Source organism: Ammospiza nelsoni, chromosome 6 (assembly GCF_027579445.1).
Source record: "Ammospiza nelsoni isolate bAmmNel1 chromosome 6, bAmmNel1.pri, whole genome shotgun sequence".
NCBI classification, from domain to species: domain Eukaryota; kingdom Metazoa; phylum Chordata; class Aves; order Passeriformes; family Passerellidae; genus Ammospiza; species Ammospiza nelsoni.
In genome coordinates this window covers 32,546,399-32,569,019 of record NC_080638.1, presented here as the reverse complement: position 1 = coordinate 32,569,019, position 22,621 = coordinate 32,546,399, and the positions used below count along the sequence as shown (strand labels likewise).

The following is a 22,621-nucleotide window of genomic DNA, read 5'->3' as shown; positions in this document are numbered from 1 at the left end:
TGGAATTCATTGTACAGTTGATAGGGTCACATTGTAATAACTGCCTCAAGTAATTTTGCTTTTTCTTAAAAAAACAAAAAAAAACCAAAAAAAAAAAAAAAAAAAAAAAAAAAAAAACAAAAACAAAAACAAAAAAAAAACCAACCAAAAAACCAACAAACCAACCTTTCTTCCTAGTTTACTAATGGTCAGGATCTGCTGTTTCCCAGAAGAGTGCCAAGTGCCACACCGAATGAGGTTCCACCTTGGGTACAGCTCCAGTGACTGCTATGGAGCAACTCGAGGACTATAGTAACTTCACATACACACATTGCCTATACCTTTAATCCAGGCTTGAGGGGACAAAATAAACAGCCAGTAGAAAGAAAGATGTCTTTGCAATCACACTTTCTACACCAAGAAAGGTTGGGTTCCTCGCCTCTATTTTCTTGCTGATACACAGCTCCAAAACAAAGGCTGACAAGGAAGTTTCTTTCAGGACTCCTAAACAAGAGTTTAGCCAACAAATATTTAGTAACAACCTATTTAAACTGAAATATGTGACCAGTTATGTAGGAATTCAATGCCACCAGGGATCATCAGCACCTTGAGAGAGGGCTGCAACCTGATACAGATCCAGCAGTAGCATTTTCCATGCAATTTCATCCTTTCCTGCCTTTTTTGTATTCTATTTGCAGCAGTTTGCAGCTATCCCTGGGCAGTACTTTGTGATTACTGGCTCAGCTTTCAAAAATTGCAGGAAACAAAAATAAAGCTAACTATTCCCTACTAGCACCAGGCTTGCTGGATCCTAGGATGAGCAGGCTACAAGATAATCAAAAGAGTAGGAAGCTGGGAAGGGATGGAAAGAACTCCATCCCTCAAGTAAGGACAGTTGAGTTCTGAAGCCATTTTGGAGATCTGGGGAAGGCAAAAAAGATATTTAAAGGCTGCTGGCACCATAAGCAGCAGCTCAAGTTTTTCTTAAGAACTGCTCATTAAAAACAGGAATTGGTTTTAGGAGAAAAATCCAACTCTTCTTTCTAAATTGCTAGACTCTAGTTCACAGCACAGAGAGAAAGCATCCCATTCCTTACACCAGAACAAACTAGTATCTAAAAACCTGAGCATAATCCTTCAGCACAGGATTTAAATCATGCTCTTTGGAACCATTTCTCCAAATAATCAATGTATGTCCCTGGCCATGCTGCAGTAGCTAGCTACTCTGTGGGTAAGACCTCCCCAGCAGGTGTTCAAAGGGGCCTTACAAACACAGAATGGGTGACACATGCATGAGAGCTGTGCATCCATGTGTTTGTTGCTAAAGGTGTGAAACCATTTCCCCCAGCAGGTGAGACTTTAAGTATGAAGTATTTGCTTTTCCCTAAGCGAATAACCAGCCTGCCCCTCCAAATCTACAAGAAGCAAAGTAATACTTTTGGGTTGACAGAGCATATTTCCTTTCTCTGAGATACGCAGATATGGAATATAATTCAAATATATTATCAGTGGTTGTAAATCTCTGGCACCAGTAAGCAACACACATATTGCAGGAAGTCGGCCTTTGTCTAGCATTAGCTCTATGTCTCCAATGAAGTATTGTTGTTCAAGGAGGTTTTGAGACCCTGGCATGACCAATTTTGATAAGTCTGTTGTTGCAGTGGGAAATATGGACTGGCAAAGATGTGTCTTTCCCTGAGCCAAATGACTTTACTGAGGCCAGCAGCCTGACTGAGGAACCATTTCAGGTACTTGTTTCTCCATGTTAAGAAGAGTCTTGTCCTAGATAAATTGGTCAGATCTTAACCCTAGAAAGTGGCAGTACCAGACTTATCTTTCCAGCTTATGCATCCAGAGGACAGGCCTTATTAGCCTGTTTGACCATCAAGTCAAGGCAGAGGGAAAGGGGAAAGCTCACAATGATTTTTAAATGTCAGAAGCAGTTGCTGAATTTTTCGTAGTTTGCAGGGTTATGATGTAGCATTGACTGTTCCTGATAAAAGGGTCCTGGCAAGCAGAGGGAAAGGCATGCATCACATCCAAGGCCATGCCACAAGGGGAGGCATCATTGCTGCATTGCTTCCTGAGCCTCCACACTTCCACTACTGCCTCTTAAAGAGCTTCTTATTTAAGAGCCTTCTCCTTAATATTTGGTTTCTCAGGGGTCCCCAACTCAATCTGTGCTTGCACTACACCTCAGGCTTTCCCCACCATTTAAGTCCTCTTTCTCCAATGACCAGCATTTACATCAAGCAGACTGTGCAAAGCAAAGTATGGAAAGCCTCATCTCTGGCAGTGTGGGCAGAGAGCAGCTTCCATCCTGCTGCAGCATAGTCAGCAACAGCTATCACTTAGATCACTCTGGGTAACTCTGTAGTGCACATGCTTAAAGAAACAATACAAAACCAAAAACAATTCCCCCTCCTAAAAAAAACCTCCCACCCTCCCTCTCTATAAACCCACCCCCAAAAATATTACTTGAGATTCATTTATATGAATTATTAACCATCATGGACAAACATATTACTCTAGCTCTAGCTAGAAAAATAACACAAAAGGAGAAAAAAAGCTTTTCTCACATAAACTCTCTCCTTATGTTTAAAGAGAGTGACTGTGAATATAGGAGGGTGAAAAAGGCTTGGGAACCTCTTTCAGGGAGCTAAAGTACATTTTGCCACAGTAGACGCAGGATGAAAATCAAAGAGAATGGGTCTGAGAGAAAGCAAGAAGGTCCAAATTTAACTCTGTTCAGCAAACTGTTATCAGACACTACAGTGCAATGATGAGATTACAAATATCAGAGAAAGCAGGAATTAGAGACAAATATGCAAAGAGGGGTGGAGAAGGAAAGCATATGTGCAAGTAAACTACTCTTCCGTACAGTAATGAATATTTTTCAGAGTGGATCAAGAATTTCTCAACACCTGCAGCTGAACATTTCTAACACAACTGAAGAGCAATTCTCTGGACAGCTCTTCCTCAAGTTGGTTGTATCATTTGAGACCTACAACAAGGTGCAGTGGCAATATGAAAATTTTCAGAAAAAAATAATAAGGTCTGTATTGCTTCTCTGTTCATGTTTTACCCTAGCTGTCACTGGGTCTTGAACTAAGTATATTTAAGGCTACAGAGAAGCAGCCATCAATATTTTAGGCTACTTCTTTTTGGTAGGGTAGTTTCCCTGTGCTGGTCCAATAGTGTCGGCCATACGGACAAACCTCTGAGTGCATACAAACTGACAGAAGATCTCCCTTGAAATAACATTACTGCTGCTAGTCAGTATATGCTTACAGCAGCCTCCAAATACTACACACTAGAGTAACGGACAGACTGCTTGTACAGTGTACATATCAGACTAGATGCTAGTTAATTTCCCTGTCAAATCCTGAAGCAAAATTATCGGATGCCTGGGATCTAAGCCTTCCTGACCAACCACATTATATAGTAGGAGAAAAGAAAACCAAAATAAAATAAACATCCATCATAAAGCTACTAAAAACATATACATTAGCATTGTAGAAGAATGACACATGTGATATTCCATAGATTTTGGCTTCCTGCTGGCTCATGGGCACTGAGAACACTGAACTGAAAGCAGGCAGAAGCTAGTAGCCACCAGCAACCCCAAGAAGGTTTCTTTTTCAGCCTGTTCTACTGATTTATTTATTTTTTAATTGACGGCAATGACAAAGAACAGCTTTTCTTGTGAGAGCGCTGCAAGTGGTGCCCAATGGAATGGCCGAAAAGGTCAGATTTCTTTGTGATTTTCTCTCACACAGGGCACAATGAAATAAACAGTAACCAATGAATAAAACAAGTAACCCGATGGAACCAAGCTACTTGAATGTTTTTCACTGCTAAAAATGTGGAGGAATTGAGCATCTCTGCTCTAAAAGATACCCCAAGTATGTTTAGTCATCAATCCCAGGCATCACTTTTAACTAGCAGCCAAAATGACACTCCTGCACTCTACCATCCCCTCCTACACAGGGCAGAGGAAGCCGTCAGTCTAATACCTGCCTCCCTTTCACAGAGGTCACCGGTGCGGGGAGCCAGCAGCAAGCTTTACCAAACACACCCACATTCTGGCTTTCCTTCAACAGTGTTGGACAAGAGCTCCCTGCCTCGCGAGGCAGGCAGCAGCAAAGAAGAGTCCGTGAAAACACCCAGACTTGAAGACGAGTATCCGAAAGTCAGAGTCCTCACATCCGGCCGGCGGTGTGCAACGTCTCGCCCCCGAACCAGTGTTTGTTCAGTGCTCCCTGCAGACTGGATGTGGCCTGAAACAGGCGGGCGAAGCTCACCTCTGCCCAGTGTGGTTCCTGTTCACCTCCGTGTTTAAGGCCAAGTTGTGTAGGAAGAGAAAAAGCTGCCACCACACTTGATTTCTGTTCTGCTGATGCTGTAGAGAAGAACAGTTAAAGCAAGGTTATTTATATTTCTAAAATTGCAACATACCACTTCTCTTTTCCAATAACAACTCAGTTACACTTTTCAAGAGCAGACACTTTAATCCCATCAGCATAACAAGGGGGTGCAGCAAGGGATGAGGGGAGAGAGGGAAATGATAAGTTCTCCAGAAATAATTGTAGCTCTAACATTACAAAAAGAAAAGAGCAGACCCTTTATGCATTGTGCACAAGAGGATTAAACTTTTTTTTTGCTTGTAGGATTTCGCAGAGTTTAGCCAAGTGCTGTTTTTAATCAGATTGGCTTCTGAGCCTTTCAAAAGCCCCAGCTGCATGAACAAACAACCTTTTTTTTTTTTTTTAAAAAAAAGCCCCCCTTCACCCCTAAAGTAAAAAAAAAGAAAAAATATAACTGGTGATCCATCTGTAAGTGATTTGACACCGTGAAGGTCAAAGGGTTAATCTTCAATTTAAACCACACTGCTGAGACAGCAAAACTCTGATTTCATCTAGTACAAGAAAACACATTCGTGCACACACACACTCCCCCACCCTCCCCCCACCACATTTTCCTTCCCAGCATCTCCAAGATAATACTGCCCTTTTTATAGCCACTTTTGACAGTAAGCCATAAATAATCAGCCTTGGAGCCCTTTCCTACTGACTGGAGCCAATTAAACCTTAAGCAAGAACATACTTGAAAACACACAAAAAACCAAATGCAAGAGGTTATTTCAGGTCCCATTGTCAAGGAAGAAACATGGGAGTTGAGTTTCAGGGGGACACCAGACTACATAATGCAGCTTTGGGACAGGGACGCTGTTCCTCCTTTTGTTATAAGTAATCACCCCTGCAAAAGTGGCTCCGATTATACCCCCACCTTCCTGCACTTTAATGGCATCTCGTACAAACAGGTGGGTTTCTCCTTACATTGCCCAGTCTGGGATACTGTTTCACCTCAATAACCGACTCTCTATTAGAAGTCAGTCTTCATTTTCTCATCCAGAATTCCATATTTGCTAAGCAGGCTTGATCATTTCTGGAAAACAAAACAAACCAGCCCAAATCTCCACCCCCTACCCCCCTACCCAATCCCCAGCAGACGAGGAAACAGAAGATTGGCTTCCCACAACTTTGCCTCAGTACACAGGAGTTCATAAAAGAGCACTGAAGCACATTATATGAACAAGATGTTTCAACTCAGATTAGCCCAACAGGGCAGAACAACACAGTTGCAAGGCATTTTTTACATAATCACAAATAAGAGAGTTGCAACTGGAGTTGGTGTATTGGAGATGTGTCAATAGACAGCTCTTCAAAGCCCTTCCAGATAGCCATTAAATTATGTTCGTATTCCAGTGTGAGTAGATCTGTGCCATTTGAATCACAAGCACACACAAAAGAGACTTCCAGAAAACCTGTGTTCATCTTGCATCTTAGCAGTGGGTCATTATTCTTGCCCTCAAAAATTAACAAGAAGAAGAAATGGATTTGGAAAAGTTCACACAGATCCCATGGCACATTTCAAGAGCACTGCCTTTGTAGCATAACCTGTAAGTAGCGGCTCTAGAGCCTGCTATTATTTCTTTCAAAGTAACTAGTCCTGCGTTCAGTCCTTACTGATTGCACAGGCATTGCTAGGTATACAGGGGAACAATCTTTTATAAATTGTCCTGTAGGACTGGCTTAAAAAACACTAATTTGGTCTCAAAAAGCAAAAGCAAAGTTTTTGGTTTTTTACTCGCATCTCAGTTTGACCAGGCTTTCCCTTCCTCATCAAACTCCAGAGATTCTTAGCACCCTCCCTACAGCCACACTCCTAAAACTGCTCAAACTGCACAGGGAACCACAACGTCCCTGTGACATGTAGATACCATGTTTTTATCAAGCTATTACTGCCTCTTGAAGTCATTTTTTGGTACAGCATTTTTGTCCTCTTCCAATTAAAACTGTTTCATGTATTTGCCTAACACACTCAAGGAGATTTCCATGCAAGAGCAGAATAGGAAATATTTTACCCTTCGTTCTCCTTGCTTATAAGAAGCATACCATCTCGAATAACTTCTTTAAGAATGTTGACACCATTTTGCTTTGAAGTAGAAAATAGAGCATTACGTTGAGGGCAGCTTTCCAGGTTTTATTCCTAGATCTAGGGCTTGCTTGCATTTCCCTAGGTCTGTATTTAGCCAGCATTTTTTTCCATGGTGGTGTGGTCCCACACACACTTTCACTGGCCCACATACTGGAGCAGCTCACTCACGATGTCCTGTCCCCACAGCAGCGCTGGAAAGTGAACTAGAGCAGCACAATGATCAAGGCCAGAACTAATCCCATAAGTTGCCCTTACTGTTTAACAGGTCATCCTAAACTATCTGATCCATGGCATCCTGTACTCAGACTGATGCTTGTTTGAGGACAACAGAAAGATGATGACCTGTGTAGAGGAGCGACCTGGGACTGTGTGCTTCAGCAGCAAGCCTAGCTAATGGGGTTTGGAGTTACAGCTCTGCTTCTGGGCTGATCTGCTTTCTGTGGTACTAATTCAGCTTGGGGCAAGAGCCACAGAATGGAATGGCAGACATTATTTGCAGTAAACAATTTATGGAAATAACTAAAAAATGCCCTTTTCACAAGTTTCTGTGTCTTTTTCCCCAGATACGCTTCAGCCAAGACCAAAATTCTTAAATATTTCAAGACTGAGGAGTTTTTAGTGTGGTATAATTTACCTTTCAGGATGGACAGAAAACCCAGAACAGTGATTCCATGAACTTGGCATATATATTTTTTTAAATGTGATATATTTTGAGACATTTTTCTAAGATTCATAACTATTGTGATACTGGTATCATTTCCCTAAACTTCACAAAGCTGATTTGCCCTTTATCAAAATAATTCAATCCTCAGAATCACTACTGCACAAAAATACCAGGGATGAATGCTTTGTCACCTCCATGTGGGAGCAACAAAATAACCCTTTTGAGGCTTCCTTCCCAAGAAGGAAAGAAGCCCCTTTTGCCCTCCACATAACTTTAACTAAAGAAGAGTAGACTTGTGAATACAGTAAGTCAACACAAAGCTGGAAACACATAAAACCATTTCCTATTGCAGCTGCTGCTTTTTAAAGGGGATATCCTTAAGAGACTGTCTGTCTGAAATGTTAGCATGAATGCTTCAATGAGTCACAAGAAAAGGCCATTTTACAGGAAAAGTATTCTCTGCAGCAACAGTACATTAGCGAAGCCTCTTCCATGAACTGTGCTGAACCAAAAACCAGACTACTTGTAAACAAACACAAAAAAAAAACATGCAAGATTTTTACTGGAAGCAAATAAAAGAGGAACATGACTGACCCGACACTTAGTCCTTCCCCACAATTAATTCCTAATACATGTTTCACACTCTAAGCATACAGATACATATCTGGCAAATAGCACTCCAGACGTCAAAACCTTTTGTACTCCTACCAAGCCCTTGCACAGGGTGATCAAAGGGAAGATCAGGACAGGTGATGCACTTCAAAGAAAATGCTGTCTCTTTGACACAGCTCCTTGAATCCATGAGCATGAATGTTTAACAGATTAATAAGACTCATTTTTACACTTGATATACACATGCCATTAACAGCCTTGTTTAAAAAAGTAAATATGCTTGTCATATGCACATGTTGTATGTGGGTCTGTCTGGTACACTCCATCTACCCTCCTGATCTCATGGGCAGCTTCTGACTTTGCTTCATAGCTTCCAGACAATTAAGGGTCATATTCTGATCCCATCTTAACTAAAAGGATTAATATGGACCTAAATGGTGCTGTGAGAGCAAAAGAAGAATAATTGCATATGTGTACATAAAAATATTATTCTTCCTTTAATGACTAACACAAATATTAGCAACAAGTTGTTGGGATTGTATTTATTCACTGAATACAAAAATACTTGCACACCGGGAGCAGTTGCTGACTCATCGCTGAAGGCTGTTTTGGCTGCCAGGTGGCTGGAGGCATATTGTGCTACCACAAAATATGCTTTAGCTTACAAAGACTAGAAAGTCACAGTCCCCAAGGCAACAGAGGTTACAGAAGGTGTCCCCTACTGGAGAGAGAAATGCAGGCTATTGGAAGTCAAATACAAATCTTTCCAGCTGTGATTCCTAATGACCAAAGTATAATGCATGTGTAGAACCAGCGGAGAAAAAAAGGAGGCAGTAATAGAGGAAAAAAATGAAAGAGGAGCTCAGCCACATGGCTTCTCATGGTAACACAATAAAGAGGATGAGAGCCCTTAATCGGGAAGCTCCCTCCTTCTGTCTTGCAATGACTCTTACACAGGACTCAACTTGTAGTAAAAGGAGGCATCATGTCAAGTATTGCTTCCTTTCTCATGAGCCTCCATCAGACTTTGCAACAAGATGAGCAACACGTGTGTTTATGGAGAGAGGACAGACAATACTGGGCAAAGCCAAAGGACGTAGGGTGCAGGGGACCCCCAAAACAATGCATGGCTGCCCCGCCCAAGCACGGGAGAGGGCACGGACGGAGCAGCAATCAGCGGCGGCTGCTGCCCCAAGGCCGCTGCGGGCGCAGCTGCGCAGGTGAGCCCTTTCTGAGCTTTCTCGGCGTTTAAAAAACAAACACGCAGCCACTCGCGCCTTCCTCTCCAGCGCGGGCAGGAAGGGGAAGCAGACAGCCGCCATGGCAACAGCCAGCTGACGGCAACCTGGGAAGGGCAACCACCGGCCACTGCGTTCCCAGGCCCTCGGCCTTCCCCTTCTTCCCCATCCCGAGGGGCACGCTGGCTTATTTTCCACAAATACGGTAAATAAAAGTCCCGCATTTCCACAGAACCGTGCCTGATACCACTCTATACCTGCGGCCCGGGGTCCGGCACGGCTCGGTCCCATGCTCTGGGCGTGAAGAGATACCCAGGATAGGACACCCCAGACCGCCCAGCCACAGCTGGCAGCTGCAAGAGTTTTTGACCTTTTTAAGGATTTATTGACTGAACCTGCGTGTGATGGGGCACGGCTGTTCCACAGCTCCCGGTGTTCATGCCCGCCCTGCGCAGGCCCGGGACCCGCTGACCTGTGTTTGGCATCCATTGCTTCACCAGCAGAAGGGAGGCGCTCCCAAAACTGCTCACTGCTGCGGAGACCCCCCCTAGTGATAAAAGTCTGCCTCGGGGTTTGCTTAAAATAACACTTTAAAAGATTTTACAGGAAAAATATCCTGGCGCGGGGGGGCAGGGGTGGGCGCGGGGCCGCCCGGCTGCGCGGGGAGGCGGCGGGAGGGCAGGTGCAGGGCTGGAGCCTGCGGGCAGCGCAAACTCTCGTCAGCAGCGCCGATGAGTCAGAGGCTAAATTTAGCCGGCGATATAAACACAGCCGCCGAGCGCAAACACGGCCGGCCGGGCCCTCGCACGCACCGCCCCGCTCCTCCGCGCCCGACCGCCGGCTCCGCTGGCCCAGGGGGCTCCGGCCCCGCTGCCAGCGCGCCCTCGGGTCTGGCTCCCATCACGGAAAACCCAACTGGGGTTAACAGGAGTTGCCTCACTGCTTGTTTTTGGACCGCTATTTTTTTCTGCCGTGGTCCGGTCCTCGGAAGGATTCCTTTTCATTTGGCCAGGCGGCTAGTGAGGAGAAACAAACAAACAAACCCCAACATCCAAACGGAGACTATAAAGGCTGGCAGGACATTCCTCCTCAGTGGCTTGAAACAAAAGAGAACTCTGCATTTGGGCACTTGCTTTCCTGCCCTTCCACCATAAAATTTAATTGAGTAAAATACAAACATGTACACTCCTTTCTGTAAATAATCAGTCCAAATATCTCATCATCCCCCTCAGAGATGGCACTATCTTAATAAGATCAACCAACTTAGGTGGAGGGCTGGAGGCAGAACAATTAGGTTCCTATCAGCAATCCTTGTATGATCTCAGTCAAGTTATAACCTGCATTTTCTACTCTCCCACAATAAAAAATAAGTGGGGCATTACCACAATTATTTCTTAATTCAAAAATAATTTCTCAGCTGTCACACTGCTACAAGCAGAAAGCATGTTACCACTGTCACAGTGCTGCAAGAGCTGAGGAGATCCAGAAGAACCTGCGGAGACTGAAGGGGTTGTTCAGCAGCACTGAACACTGATGTCAGAAATACTGCAGAACGATTCACCTGCACTGTCTCAAAGAGCCGTTTTGTGCTCTTTATTCTGGGCAATCTTGGTCTTTTGAGGTTGTGGCCCCACTGCCTCAAGACAGTCCTGTGTCCAGCAGGATTCATGGCACACAGTTGCACAGAGCTTGCACGGCTCTCCTGCCACCCTGCTCCCTCCCAGCTCCCTTATCCTCTGCCCACCTTCACTATCAGAGCTAGGCAGGAAGTTTTGCTTTTTAACATTATCCCTTACTTTAAGCAGGAACATACATGTAATATATTTGTCTTTTGTCAGCTGAAAACATAGAAGAGGCTAGATTAGGATGATGTAGAAGTTTTGTGGGTCTTATTAAACTGATACGCAATGATTATATGTGGCTTGCATCAAGAGTTTGTACAGCCCAGCCTCCAGCAGCAGCCTTACATGGCTGCCTGAGGGAAAGCTAAGGGCAAGTACATGCAATAGCTTCCACTAGTACTCTCTTTCAGCATCTAACTAGTTTGAGCTTAGGATTTTCTGAGTCAGATCTGGTTTCTGTTTATTGAACGTCTGCCTCAATGGCCATAAACTTGTCTCAATTCCCCTTGAACCCAGATAAAGCACTGGGATGCACAATATGCCTTGACAAGGAGCTCCACATCTTTCACCTGTTCCATGAAAAATGACCTCATTTACTTTGAGCTGGCTCCCACTAGTTTGACTTGATTTTGCCTAGTTCTTGTACTGGGAGAAATTAGTCTATTCATCTCCTTCATGTCACTTTTGATTTCTGTTTAATATTGCTTCCCGCTTGGTTTGTATCTTTTTTTAGGCTTAGCAGTCCTTAGCTCATTTTTTCATATGGAAGTTCTATCATCTGTCTTGCCCTTCTCTGAACCTTTTCCAGTTCTGCTGCATCATTTTTGATGAAGGAAACCAGAACTTCATATAACATTCAAGATACAGTAGAAACATGAATTTATACAGTGCCATAATTACATTCTTGTTCTCAGTGTCTTTTCTTAACATACCAGAGAATACCATTTCAGACAAGACATGAAATGGTCCAGCACATTTCTGTTAACCTACATGTCAAGTAATCAGCTCCATGGGCAGCAGGATTTCAAAACAGGTGATAAACAAGGGGCAGCAAGTTGTTCTGTCATTTGTATGCATGGGGAAGATACACTTCCAAGGCCACCTCTTCCTTCATTGTCATTTGTCATAATGAAAAGAAAGGGGGAAAAAATCTAATAACATTAAGCAAAAAATCTATTTCTACCTCCTTATATCAAATTTTTTACTCCACTGACCATAAGAATGGAGCGTAGGATTCCAGTTCCATAGCCCTGAAAGAACTTTGTTTTACATCTCAGGCTTCCCAAACTCACACCCACCCTACTCCCTGCCCTTTAAATTGGGCTCACTCACTTCAGGAACTCTCTCACTCACCACGTTTGTGCATCCTCAGCTGGAGATTCGAGTCCTGCACCAGTGGGCAACGCACAGAAAGCAGAGCTGAAGAGGTGACCCACTGCTGTGCAGAGCAGCAGGGAAGATCCTGAAACACACTGACCTACTCAAGAAACAAATACCCCAGGTCTCAGAGAGACTGTAGATGCAAGTGAAGTATGGAGCTGCTGGTGCTACAGGCTTAGCTGCAGAACAGTCTGAATCTCTGCATTATTATTAGGAAGCATTCCTGAACATTCTTCCTAAAATGTAAGGTCATAAAGAACAGATTTCTGCAAACAATTCCAATGTGAAAAGCAACTGTTAAAATGCCATGAATATCCTTAATAGTGCAAAAAACCTGATGGAGTTTGGGATAAATGATGCACATGTAGTACTATGCACCCATTCTCTCACGCCTGTAAGTTTCCGACAAGCGATGCAGGCTCCCTGTTGCATAAGTAGAAGTGTCTCAGAGGAGGCCCTGATAACTCTTATGAGAGACAGACAGGAAGAAGTATGCAAAACATAACACGTTTCACTTTCAAAGGAAAACAACATTTCCTTCTGGACATTTTCAGTGTCATTAGCTTGAGGCAAACAGGTACATGCCTAGCTGTCTGCCCACAGCCAGTGTGGATGCAGGCATTTGTGTTCCATGGGCTGCTGAACCCTGTTGCAGTGATGGTAAGACTTACTTGCTGAACCAACTGGGGAATTTAGAGAAACAAAGTTTTCTATAGCTAGATCCACAGAGGATTTTTGAGCATGGTAAGCATATCTAAATCAACTGCAGGATTCCTGATGTGTTGGAAAGGGACTTTGTTGTTGTTTGTAACGCACTTATTTACTCAAGAAAGCTCAGTTCTGATTCAGCATCTGGTTCTCATTGAGGCTCAGCTTTTTTTAAACTGAGCTTTCCAGATGGGTTGACTGAAGCACAAGGAGGTCAAGAGACTTGTCTGAGGTCATACAGCAAGTCAGTGGCTCTGCTTGGACCTGAGCCCAGAACTGTTCAAGGCTACCACTCCTTGGCTCTTAAAGAGACAATTTTATCCCCTGTGAAGTGATCTTATCTCCACAAAGAAGAAATATGATAAAAGCAGTCCCCTCAAAGCTGTAGCCTGCTTAAAAGAGTTATTTTATTTGGAAAAAGCTATAGAGTTCCAATGCCTCACTGGAGCCCATCAAACTGAAGGGGTGTGATCCTGATATACAGTGTCATCCACCCCATCCCTGGATAACCCCCTAATCCTCTGGGATGGCTTTGCTGCTGCCACCATTCCTGGTTGTGTACTCACACAACCCCATCTAACAACCCCTCATGTCATGAAATACACTCTCCATTGAGCACAGCTCAAAGCCCCTCCTCAAGGCAAGGAAACCCAAGTGCACTCAGGACCTGAAGCAGAGCCCAAGCACTTGTTGCCACAGCCTGGACATGTGGGGTGTGGGAAACATATCCCAGCCAACCAACCCATAAGCTCAGCTCTGTTCTCCACAATGTCAGAACATGCTCTTGAAGTTCAGCCACAGGCTGAGCTACAGCAGCAGTTCACCGATTCCATAGCAAAGACACACTTGCTTCAAACCAAGGAGGAGGTGGCAGGTACTGGCTTCTCTTGCAGAAAGCATGGCTTGTCTCTGCCTTTGTTTTCCAGGGGCAGGGTGAAAAAAATAAAACAGGGAAGTCTGCTAGAAGCTACACAGCCTCAATCAAGTAAGAGACAGTAAAGAACTCAAAAAAACCCATCTATATGGGTCTCACAAGTCATTCTGCAAGAGCCCTTGCAATCAACCTGTAGCAGGCTCTGCTATTTAGGAACACAGAACATCAGTCAAGTCTTCTTACAAGAAATTCAGCATCTTGAGGAGATGAAAGACATGGAGTTCTAGGGAATGTTGTGTTATTGCTCTAGCACTGTTCTAAGGATGAAATAGCCAGGTTTTATATTACTGTTTTCTGTTTAACATATTAATAGGAAATGAAACTCTGAAAGTGATTTTCATGCCAAAAGCAAGCATAGGTGCGGCCAATTTTCTTATTCTTGCTAGATGCATACCCAAAAATCTTTTGTATAGCCAAGAACCACAGAATAAATACCATTTAGCTCCAGAAGCCCAGAGAAGAGATAACAATGACTCTCCAGGGCTCCAAGTGTAGGATAGAGTTAGACCATGCATGCATCAGAGTCCAATGACAACTCAGTGATGTCAGCCTCAGCAGCAATTGCCTGCTCAGTTTCTCTCTCAGTCAGGGATGTACATTAACCAGCACCCTTTGTGTCAACACAGCCTTGCTGCTGCTGCAGCAGCAGAATGGAGGCAATACCTGAACTGCTGGAGAGTCTCACAGAAGTCAAGAGCTATGGCAAGGCAGTTCTTGAGCTAGCTGGATGCACCATTCCAATGCTAAAAGCCTTTCCTAACTTCCACTGAAAGGGCACACACATTTTCTTTTCACAGGTTCACAGATAAATGTTTTGTAGGCTCTGAAAACACAGCTTGTTGAAAACCAAGCTTGCTCTCTCTCAGGACTTCACAAGACCACACTGGTGTGACTAACTTTGTGGTATTCTAAATCTGATTCAAGACACCACTCTGGAAAGTTGGTTTTGACCAAATGTTTTAGACAAGCTGAAATGGGGTTTTCAAATCAGGGGTTAGTTTCACAGCAAGATAAACAACAGCCCAGTTTTCCATGCCTCAGAGACTGCCCCTTCCAAACCACAGCACACTGAGAACGGATCTCGTGTCTCCAGGGGCAGACCGCCTGCTCCTTCAGCAACAGGCCGGGCAGAGACATTGCTCATAGGACAGAGGGGTTCTCCACGGGGGATTCATGCCAAAAGCCAAAGGAAATCCTGCATGCAGGACTGGGAGGGAAGGCATTGGGCATGACAACCAAACACTCTACAGGGATCGGTGCTTTGGACACCAATATGTGGCTCAATACTCAAGTTTTCCTGACAAACAAGAAAGAATCCCTCAGCAGATCCAAATGCCAAGGCCTATCCCAGGTTCAGGCTGTGGATAACCACTGGCTGAACTACTCTGTCCTCGGGTTAAGTTTTCGAGTTGCTTTGGTTTTGGTATTTTTTTCCCCGTTTTGTTTTCAAATTTAAATGGCTGAAGGCTCCCGTCCCCTTTACAACTTGTTGCTGTTCCAGTTCAAACAAAGAGCGCGGAGCCCCTCCTCTGGCGGGCCCCGGGGGCCGGGCCGCGCCGCGCCGCCCAGCACAGCCGGACGCCTTTGTTTACTACGGCTCCACACGCCGGGCTGGCCGCCGGCCGGGGCTGCGCGGCCGGGCCGGCACCGGGAGCCGCGGCCGGGCACCGGGAGCCCGACCCCGCCTGCCCTGCTGGGGCCGGGCCCGGGGGGCGCTCCGGGACGCGTTTCCAAGGCACGGGCATCAGATAGGGACACTCCCCCCAGATGAAAGGGGTCAAGTTACAACCAGTTCCACCAGTTCGGTGCAGGGCTCCTCTGCCAAGTTGGTTAAACCTTCCCTTTCCTGAGAGACAGCCTGGCGAGAGAGCGGGGCCTGCAGCTAACGCTGGCGAAAAGGCGCCACCGGGGAAAACCCCATTCAACCACAAACAACACGTTAAAAATCTCGTGGTAGCTCTTTATTCCTGCAGTTTGCTAAATGACATTCATAGCCCCATCTACATTTCTACAGGCTAATCTTCCTTTTCCTTCTTTAATCATTCACCTATTAGGAGATGAGTAGTCCCAGAATTTCCTCATCTCTCAGGTGACACAGAGAGACCAAGATTTTGGCCAGCCACAAGCCACACTCTCTGACCCGGACAGAGATCCTCACTTACCTTAGAGAAGGGGTGCAAACGATCCCACAGTTAACAGAGGACAAACTCACTTGGAGTAGGATAAACTTTCTGTCCCTTTCTGAAGTCAGCAAAATTTCTTCACATACAAGCAGATGCACACCCTCCTTGTTGGGCTTGCATAGAAGGGACAAACTGCTGTCTACTGCCAAGCTTCTGCCACCTCTGACCATCTCTCTATGGGCTGAGATTTTCATTTTATCTCTAGTCAAAGGGGAAGGAGAGCAAGGAAGAAAGAATCAAGGGTTCTGGGGGTAATGGTTATTTTGTTTCTTTGAACAGCAGTGTTTAGGTTTTGGTTTTTTTTTCTTTTTGTTTTGTTTTTTTAAGAAACCAAGAATCTGGAGTGTGTTTTTCAGACCTGATAGCATCTTACAGGTGTATTTTGTGGTGAGGAAGTTAGTCACAAGTCTGAGACACTAGCTACGACTGTCTTACTAGTAGCTGCTCTAGTAAGTCTAGTATGATCTAAATATTCTTTACAACATTACATAGAACTACCGTTAGACAACAAGGAGTGTCAGGACAGATTCCAGGCTTGTTATCTCCAAGGCAATGAGCTGACATAAGCCACTGATGGCTACATGTGCCACAGAAGAGAAGGTGCTGGTGGTGAGGAGAATGGCGAAGAGTAAAAGCTGTAATAAAAAGCAAGAGGAACATCCCTGGGAAAAGCCTCAAACCCACTGCTGATAAACAGGAAGAGCTGGAATAGCAGCAGCTAACACAGAAGAGCTCCCTTCCCGGGCACTAAATGCTCATATTCATATTCCCTCATATTCTCTTCCCTCCACCTGCCAGTCTTTAGAAAGAGTAAGCAATCTAGCATAAGCAAAATGCATCAGGACACTCCTGCCGTTTTATCATTGCTGGCAGTCTGCTGTCTTAAACAACAGTTCACTTAGCTGATGGTTGGAGCCAGTCCTCAGAGTAGCACTCTTGGACAGGTAAAGCCCACTTTGCCCTGCAGAGACACCCTACCCTCTGTATGTGGAGCCGGTGGAACTGGTCGGCAATGCACTGCAACTTCCGTGCGATCTGCACCTCAGCACGTGCTTCCCGCTGACCTTCCTGAGGGTCCTCCTGGAGCTGCGGATCCAACACAAAGCCAGCTGGAGGGACATGTAAACGGTAACCAGCACTCCCTACAAAACAGAGCACAAGAGTCATTCTTCCAGTGCAAAGATTATCTTTTCTGCTCAGTACACTTCATGGAGGAAAGAGCTGTACATAGTCCTACATTTTTGATGTTTGAAGTCTAGTTTCTGAAGGCCAAAGAATGACTGTATGCTGTAACACAGTGCAGTAAAAGATTTGCCCAGCTTTCAAATAAACTTATATGGATTAAACAGAGCACTGATGTGTTGATTCCCATCGTCAAATGAGTGGCGGGATCTTAAAATTGATTCCTTTTGCTTGTTTACAGCTCAGCCAAGTGCTGTGGCTTGGGATTTTTTTAAGGACAGTTTTGCAGTTTTACAGGATCTCTGCCTCAAGTTGTCTCCCCCTTCTACAAAAGGCAGAAGTATCTTTTTTGTCAGTTTTTTCTCAGTTTTCTGTCATTTAGTGATTTTAGTGATTTGAATTAAAGCTGAATTGGATACACAAAGCTGAGTGGTGACCCATCAGTTACTAGTAAAATACTGGATGGACATGCTACTTATTCAGAAACTTTAACTCCAGTGAAGAGCCTAAAACCTGTAACTTTTTGCATCTTCTTCTCTCCACTGAAAACTCCTAGGAGTTTCCACTTCCTTCTATGTGGATGAGACAGACCATTGGTAGTTAAAAATGTAGGCAAATTGTAGGATATGAAGTACGGCGAACATTTCGACATCTAGCAGTAAAATCAAAAGTGGCAGAATAAAGCCAGAGAGAGAAAGAGGGAATATCAAAGACAGCAGAAGCAATGAGCAGGTGTTTGGTTCCTGCAGTGGACAAGCAAGGGTAAGAAAATACAGGTTGTCTTTCTTGAGGGAGTAGGACTAAAGCAAAATAATTTCAGTCCTTTAATAAAACACCCTAATGAAAGAGACCTTGTTTGATTGGGGAAGTGCTAAAGGGACAGTTTCTTTGCTGCAAAGCTAGTGACACTGGAGTGCTCTTACCATAGAAGAGTCTCCGTGGCTCTTCAGTGACTCCACAAGGCAACATAACATCCTGACTGGAAGAGGATGGGCTGAGTGTTTGAGTTGCCTTGTCCTGCTGCTCAGGATGCCTGATACCGGGACCACAGCAGTGTGTGAGGGGGAATAGTTGAAACCTCCCCAGAAGGCAGCTGTAGGACTGGTTCTGTGTGAAAAAGCCAGTTGCAGTCATCTCACCAGGCTGACCTGCAAGTCCAAAGTCATCAGAGTGAAACACGTCATCGTCCAGCCCATCCAGGCTAGAATAGTCCTCTTCCAGGTAGCTGGGGCGATCCATCGCTCCTGCAATAAAGGGACATTTGAGGAAACAGCTAAGACACAGCAAGAATGTTGTCCAGAAGAGTATGCCTTCTGCTCCAACAGTAAAACACAACCGATTTTACCACACTTTCCCTCTTCCCCACTTCCCAGTGCTGCCCATCTGCATGGACAGGAGAGGTGAGCGACTGTGGTGAAGGTTAAGGCTTTGCAGAAAGTCCTCAGGTGCTGGGCCAGAGAGAGACAAAGTTCACACGCATGTAAGTCCACAGCTCCAATTCCACACCTGCTCACAAGTAGAGAGCCAACCCCCAACCTCAGCACATAGAAACTGAAAAGACATTTCAAAAAGCAACCCAGATTCTTCTCATAGCCCCATGGCCACTCAGCTTCTTTGGGGTCTGCTTTGTTTTGGCCTGCTATACTTGAACTTTATGGTACATCCCATTCGCTTTTTCCCACCTATTTCTTATCGATAAAGAAAACCTCTTGTAATCATAAGGCTGCAAGGCCAGATTTTTAAGAAACCCAAGTGGTTGCAAAACTTAAGAGTTGTCAAAGCCACGTCTGTGAAGCTCTCCATTACTTCTCCCTACGAGGGCCAACTTTCCTTTCAACTTCTCATTTCTCCCCTCAGCTCAACCTAAGACATGTCCCAAACTTGGCAATGTAGTCACTTCCTTATCCCTCTTACCCTCAAGCCTACATGTGCTGTTAGTGCAATGGTTCATCCTACTACTAAAGAAAAACATGGCTGGTGTCAATGTTTAAAGCAGGATTTCTGTAGTTGCCACAGTAAACACTCCTGAGCTCTGTTACAGCACAAAGATGAACAAAGATGGTAGAGGGGAAAAACCCCCATGAACCCTAAATCACTATCTCAGAGCTCTTTGCAAACATAAAGCAAGTAGAAGCAGTATTACCAAAAATGCCATGAGTCCCTTTACTGTTACCTGTGCATCTAACCCAATTGGAAGACAGACTCCTAAGAGATCCATCTCCAGGATTTCCACCCAGTTCCAAACAAGGCAGTGAAATTCAACTCTTCATGTCTCTTCCTTTGCTCTGGTTTGCGAAGCATTTAACAGAATGGAAGACTAGCAAGAGGAATTTCAGGCCTGAAGGAGACATTAATAATAATTTTATAAGGATGTGTTCAGCGCTGCCCTTGGTGCTCCCATCTCCCCCCAGCTGAGCAGCACTCCGGACACCAGCTAGAGACAACAGGACCAAGCAGTGCAAGAACAGTTTCTGCAGGGCTCTGGCTGGGGGGCACTCCGCCTATTTAAGTTGCCGCATCTCAGCAGTTCACTCAACTGAGCCACAACTCCCAAAGAAGTTTCTGCAGAGCGGAACAGGTACCAGCGCTACAGCCGGATGCAACTCTGCTGGATGACAACAGTGGCAGAGCACTCATAACATTCTCATCCGTGGCTTAAAGTAGCACACTGAAAGGAGTTATGGGCCCCAAGAGGCAGGCATGGATGATCTCCTTGCCAGTTTTTCTGCTGGATCAGTCACCTGACAGAGAAGCAGGCGGGAATGTATTTTGTCTTTACAGGAAAGTTTGCCAGATCTCATCTGTCAGCCTCACTGGGACACGGACATTCCTCAAGGGAAGTGCAGCAAAGGCACAAAGCAAACCCCAAACAAAAGAGGGTTTAAAGAGCAAGAAGTTTAACTCGACCTCGTGCAATACGGTTCGACCCTTTAGCAGAGATTTTCAGAGAATGCCGATGCAGCGCGAAGGGCAGTACATTCTACAATGGAACTCCTTCTACAACCTCCAAACGCAGCTCACGCTGGGAGCCACAGATCCCGGACAGCTCGGGCTACGGGTCTTTGCCCGGGCAGCGCCCGCGTCTCCGGAGCCGCGTCCTGCCCACGGCACTTCCTCGCACACGCCAGCGGCGACAGCCGCGGCCCGGGGCAGCCGCACGCCCGCGCTGACAGGCGGCGGGCCGGGAGCGGAGGGAGGGCTCAGCGCACACGTGCGTGCCAGCGTCCCAAAACAAAGCTGGCCGGCCTCGCTTCGCCACCGCTGGCCGCCTTTAACTCCTCCCCGCCCGGACTCTAGCCCCGCAGATGCGCCCCCGGCCAAGAGGTTTAACGCGGCTTCTCCGGGCAGCGCCGTGGGACGAGACTCCCGAGCTCGGCGGGGCGGCGCGGGAGGGGCAGCGCTGGCTGTGGAATCAGCCATCGCCTACATCAGCGAATCAGCTGCTTTCTCAGCGCCCACCGAGCTCATTCCTCGCCCGCACCCTCCCTCTTTCTTCCCGCTCCCCAGCAGGCGCGGGACTCCGGGCTGGACCGGCCGGGCCGGGGCAGCCCCGAGGCGAACCCCCTTCTCTGTCACGATCGCGCCCGGCCTCGGCACCGCCCTCAACGGCGACCTGGCACAGAGCGACCGGCCCCCAGTGGCGAGGGCGCTTCCTGGGCACTCACCGAGAAGCGGGACGGGCGTCCCTCGGGGACGGGGCGTCCCGGGAGGAGCCGCCTCCGCTGCAGCCTCCGCACCGCCAAACTGCGGCCGGCGCCGGCGGGCGCGCCGCGAACAGCTGACGGCAGCCCCGCCCCCGCCGCGCCCCGCCCCGCCCCCGGCCGCCAGCCAATGGGCGGGGAAGGGCGGGCCCGGCGCGCGGCTGAGGCGGGGCGGCGCGGGGCCGCTCCGGCCCGGTCCCGGTGCAGCAGCGAGGGCTCGGTGCGTGTCCGCCCTCAGCGGGACGCGCTGCTCGCACCTCGGAACGCTCCCGCAGCTCGGCAGGCAGCCCCAGCCGGGACTGAGCCGCAGCCGCGCTGGGCTAGCTTTAAATCTGATGGGAGTGCCACTCCAGGTAGTTGATTTCCAACAAAACTTTGATTTTTCAGCTTTAAATGACTTAGAAAGTTCTTCGTGATTTGTAAAGTCTGAGCCCTGAGGTGTGAGGGTCTAGGAGTTCTTCGCAGTGTGTTGTGCTCTTTCCTGTAGATGAATACGACTACAGGACTGCACAGGACTAAAGAATCAAACTAATAAGGATAACTTATTCACAGCGCTTTCTGTGAAGCCCCCTCGATGAGATTAGCATAAAAACCCCAAGCCTCATGCCGCGAACAACAGCTCGGTGCATTTACCTTTACTCTGCCAATGATTTATCAGCTCCCGCTGTAATCAGTGGCAAAATCTCACCATGTTCAGAGAGGCAGGACCCAGCTCCTTGGCGCAGAGCAGCACCCTGTCAGGCTGTTTTTAAAACCTACGTAACAAGATCGCCTGGAAGGGAGGTTTTAAAACCCAGCTGGCCGCTGAATAATGTTAATTGCTGTCAAGTCTGCCACACAGTTACTGAGGTTTGTAACTTAAACTCAGGGGAGGGGTTAGATTGCAAACCGATGGCTAGCAAGGTGAGGCGAATTACTTCGTTTTCCTCGTATCACATTGTCCTGGGCAGGCTCACAGAGCCTCTCCAGTTAAACGTTTCAGAGTCACTATGATTTTGAGTGAGGTATTTACAGTTGCCATTAATAGATTAACAGGCTAATAATGTTCATTGTCTCCAAAAACCCATTTCTTTGTGGTTCTCGTCCAAGTGTTCATTTCAACTCTTTTATTTGCCAGAAGGCTTGAGTCTACTTATTTACGAGAAGGTCAGATCATGTTTGACTTGTACCTCACCATCAAGTAAGAAAGAAAAAATACTCTTTTTCTTTCATTTTCAGTAAAGGACAAGAGGACAAGGTTCTTAAAGTAATTAAGCCTCATTGTTCACTTTTGATAGTCAAGGGAATTGTGAGTAGGGTAAGAGGCAACTGATGTTTAAAAAAAAAACAAAAGGCATTCTATATCATCAAGATAGGCAAATTTTATCACACTGATGGTCAGACCCTGGCAAAATGCCAGCTGCTGGAGGGCTACTTCTAATTTGAATGTGTATCGCTATAAATAAAAAATGAATGTGCTATGATTCCAACCACTTATGTCTTCCAGACTGAGTAATAACTGCCTGCTGGTTAGGCTCATTAACAGTTAGAAGAGTACCTGATCGGCTTTGTTTTCATCTCATTGAGCTGCAGTTGGGGCCACACTTTATATCCCCAGAGGCTGCATTTTGGGAACTCCTACTGTGTACAAAATGTATGGAAACTGAAATCTATGTGTATAATCAGGCTGGATGGTAAGAGGGCTCAGGAACGATATTTGTGCCTTTCAGTGATTAAAAAAAAAGATATGGCAGCATTTCTAAGAGAGGGGACTCAGAGGGATTCCTTGAGGAAATTAGACATTGTTAAGAAATGGCTCCGAGTAAATAGACCGAAACCAAGACAGAGACAGCGAGTCTGAAATGGAAAATTGTGAACCAGGGGCAAGTTATACCACCAACCTCACTGCTCTCAGCTGAGAGAGTTTCTACAATAGTA

General features: G+C 46.0%; 1 protein-coding gene across 2 annotated transcripts; it reads right to left on the bottom strand.

The window, feature by feature from the left end:
* Positions 1-2,597: 2,597 nt before the first annotated feature.
* On the bottom strand, positions 2,598-20,776 carry BMF (Bcl2 modifying factor). Of its 2 annotated transcripts, XM_059474459.1 has the most exons (5): positions 20,669-20,755; positions 19,177-19,341; positions 17,927-18,247; positions 16,800-16,963; positions 2,598-4,381 (listed from the first exon to the last, which is right to left on the bottom strand). In XM_059474459.1, exons 3-5 carry the CDS (start codon positions 18,240-18,242, stop codon positions 4,280-4,282), a joined length of 582 nt encoding a protein of 193 aa, XP_059330442.1. In that variant the 5' UTR covers positions 18,243-18,247; positions 19,177-19,341; positions 20,669-20,755; the 3' UTR covers positions 2,598-4,279. The 2 variants fall into 2 exon arrangements, with proteins under 2 accessions (XP_059330442.1, XP_059330443.1); XM_059474460.1 differs by lacking the exon at positions 19,177-19,341 and having other exon boundaries at positions 20,669-20,776.
* Positions 20,777-22,621: the final 1,845 nt, after the last annotated feature.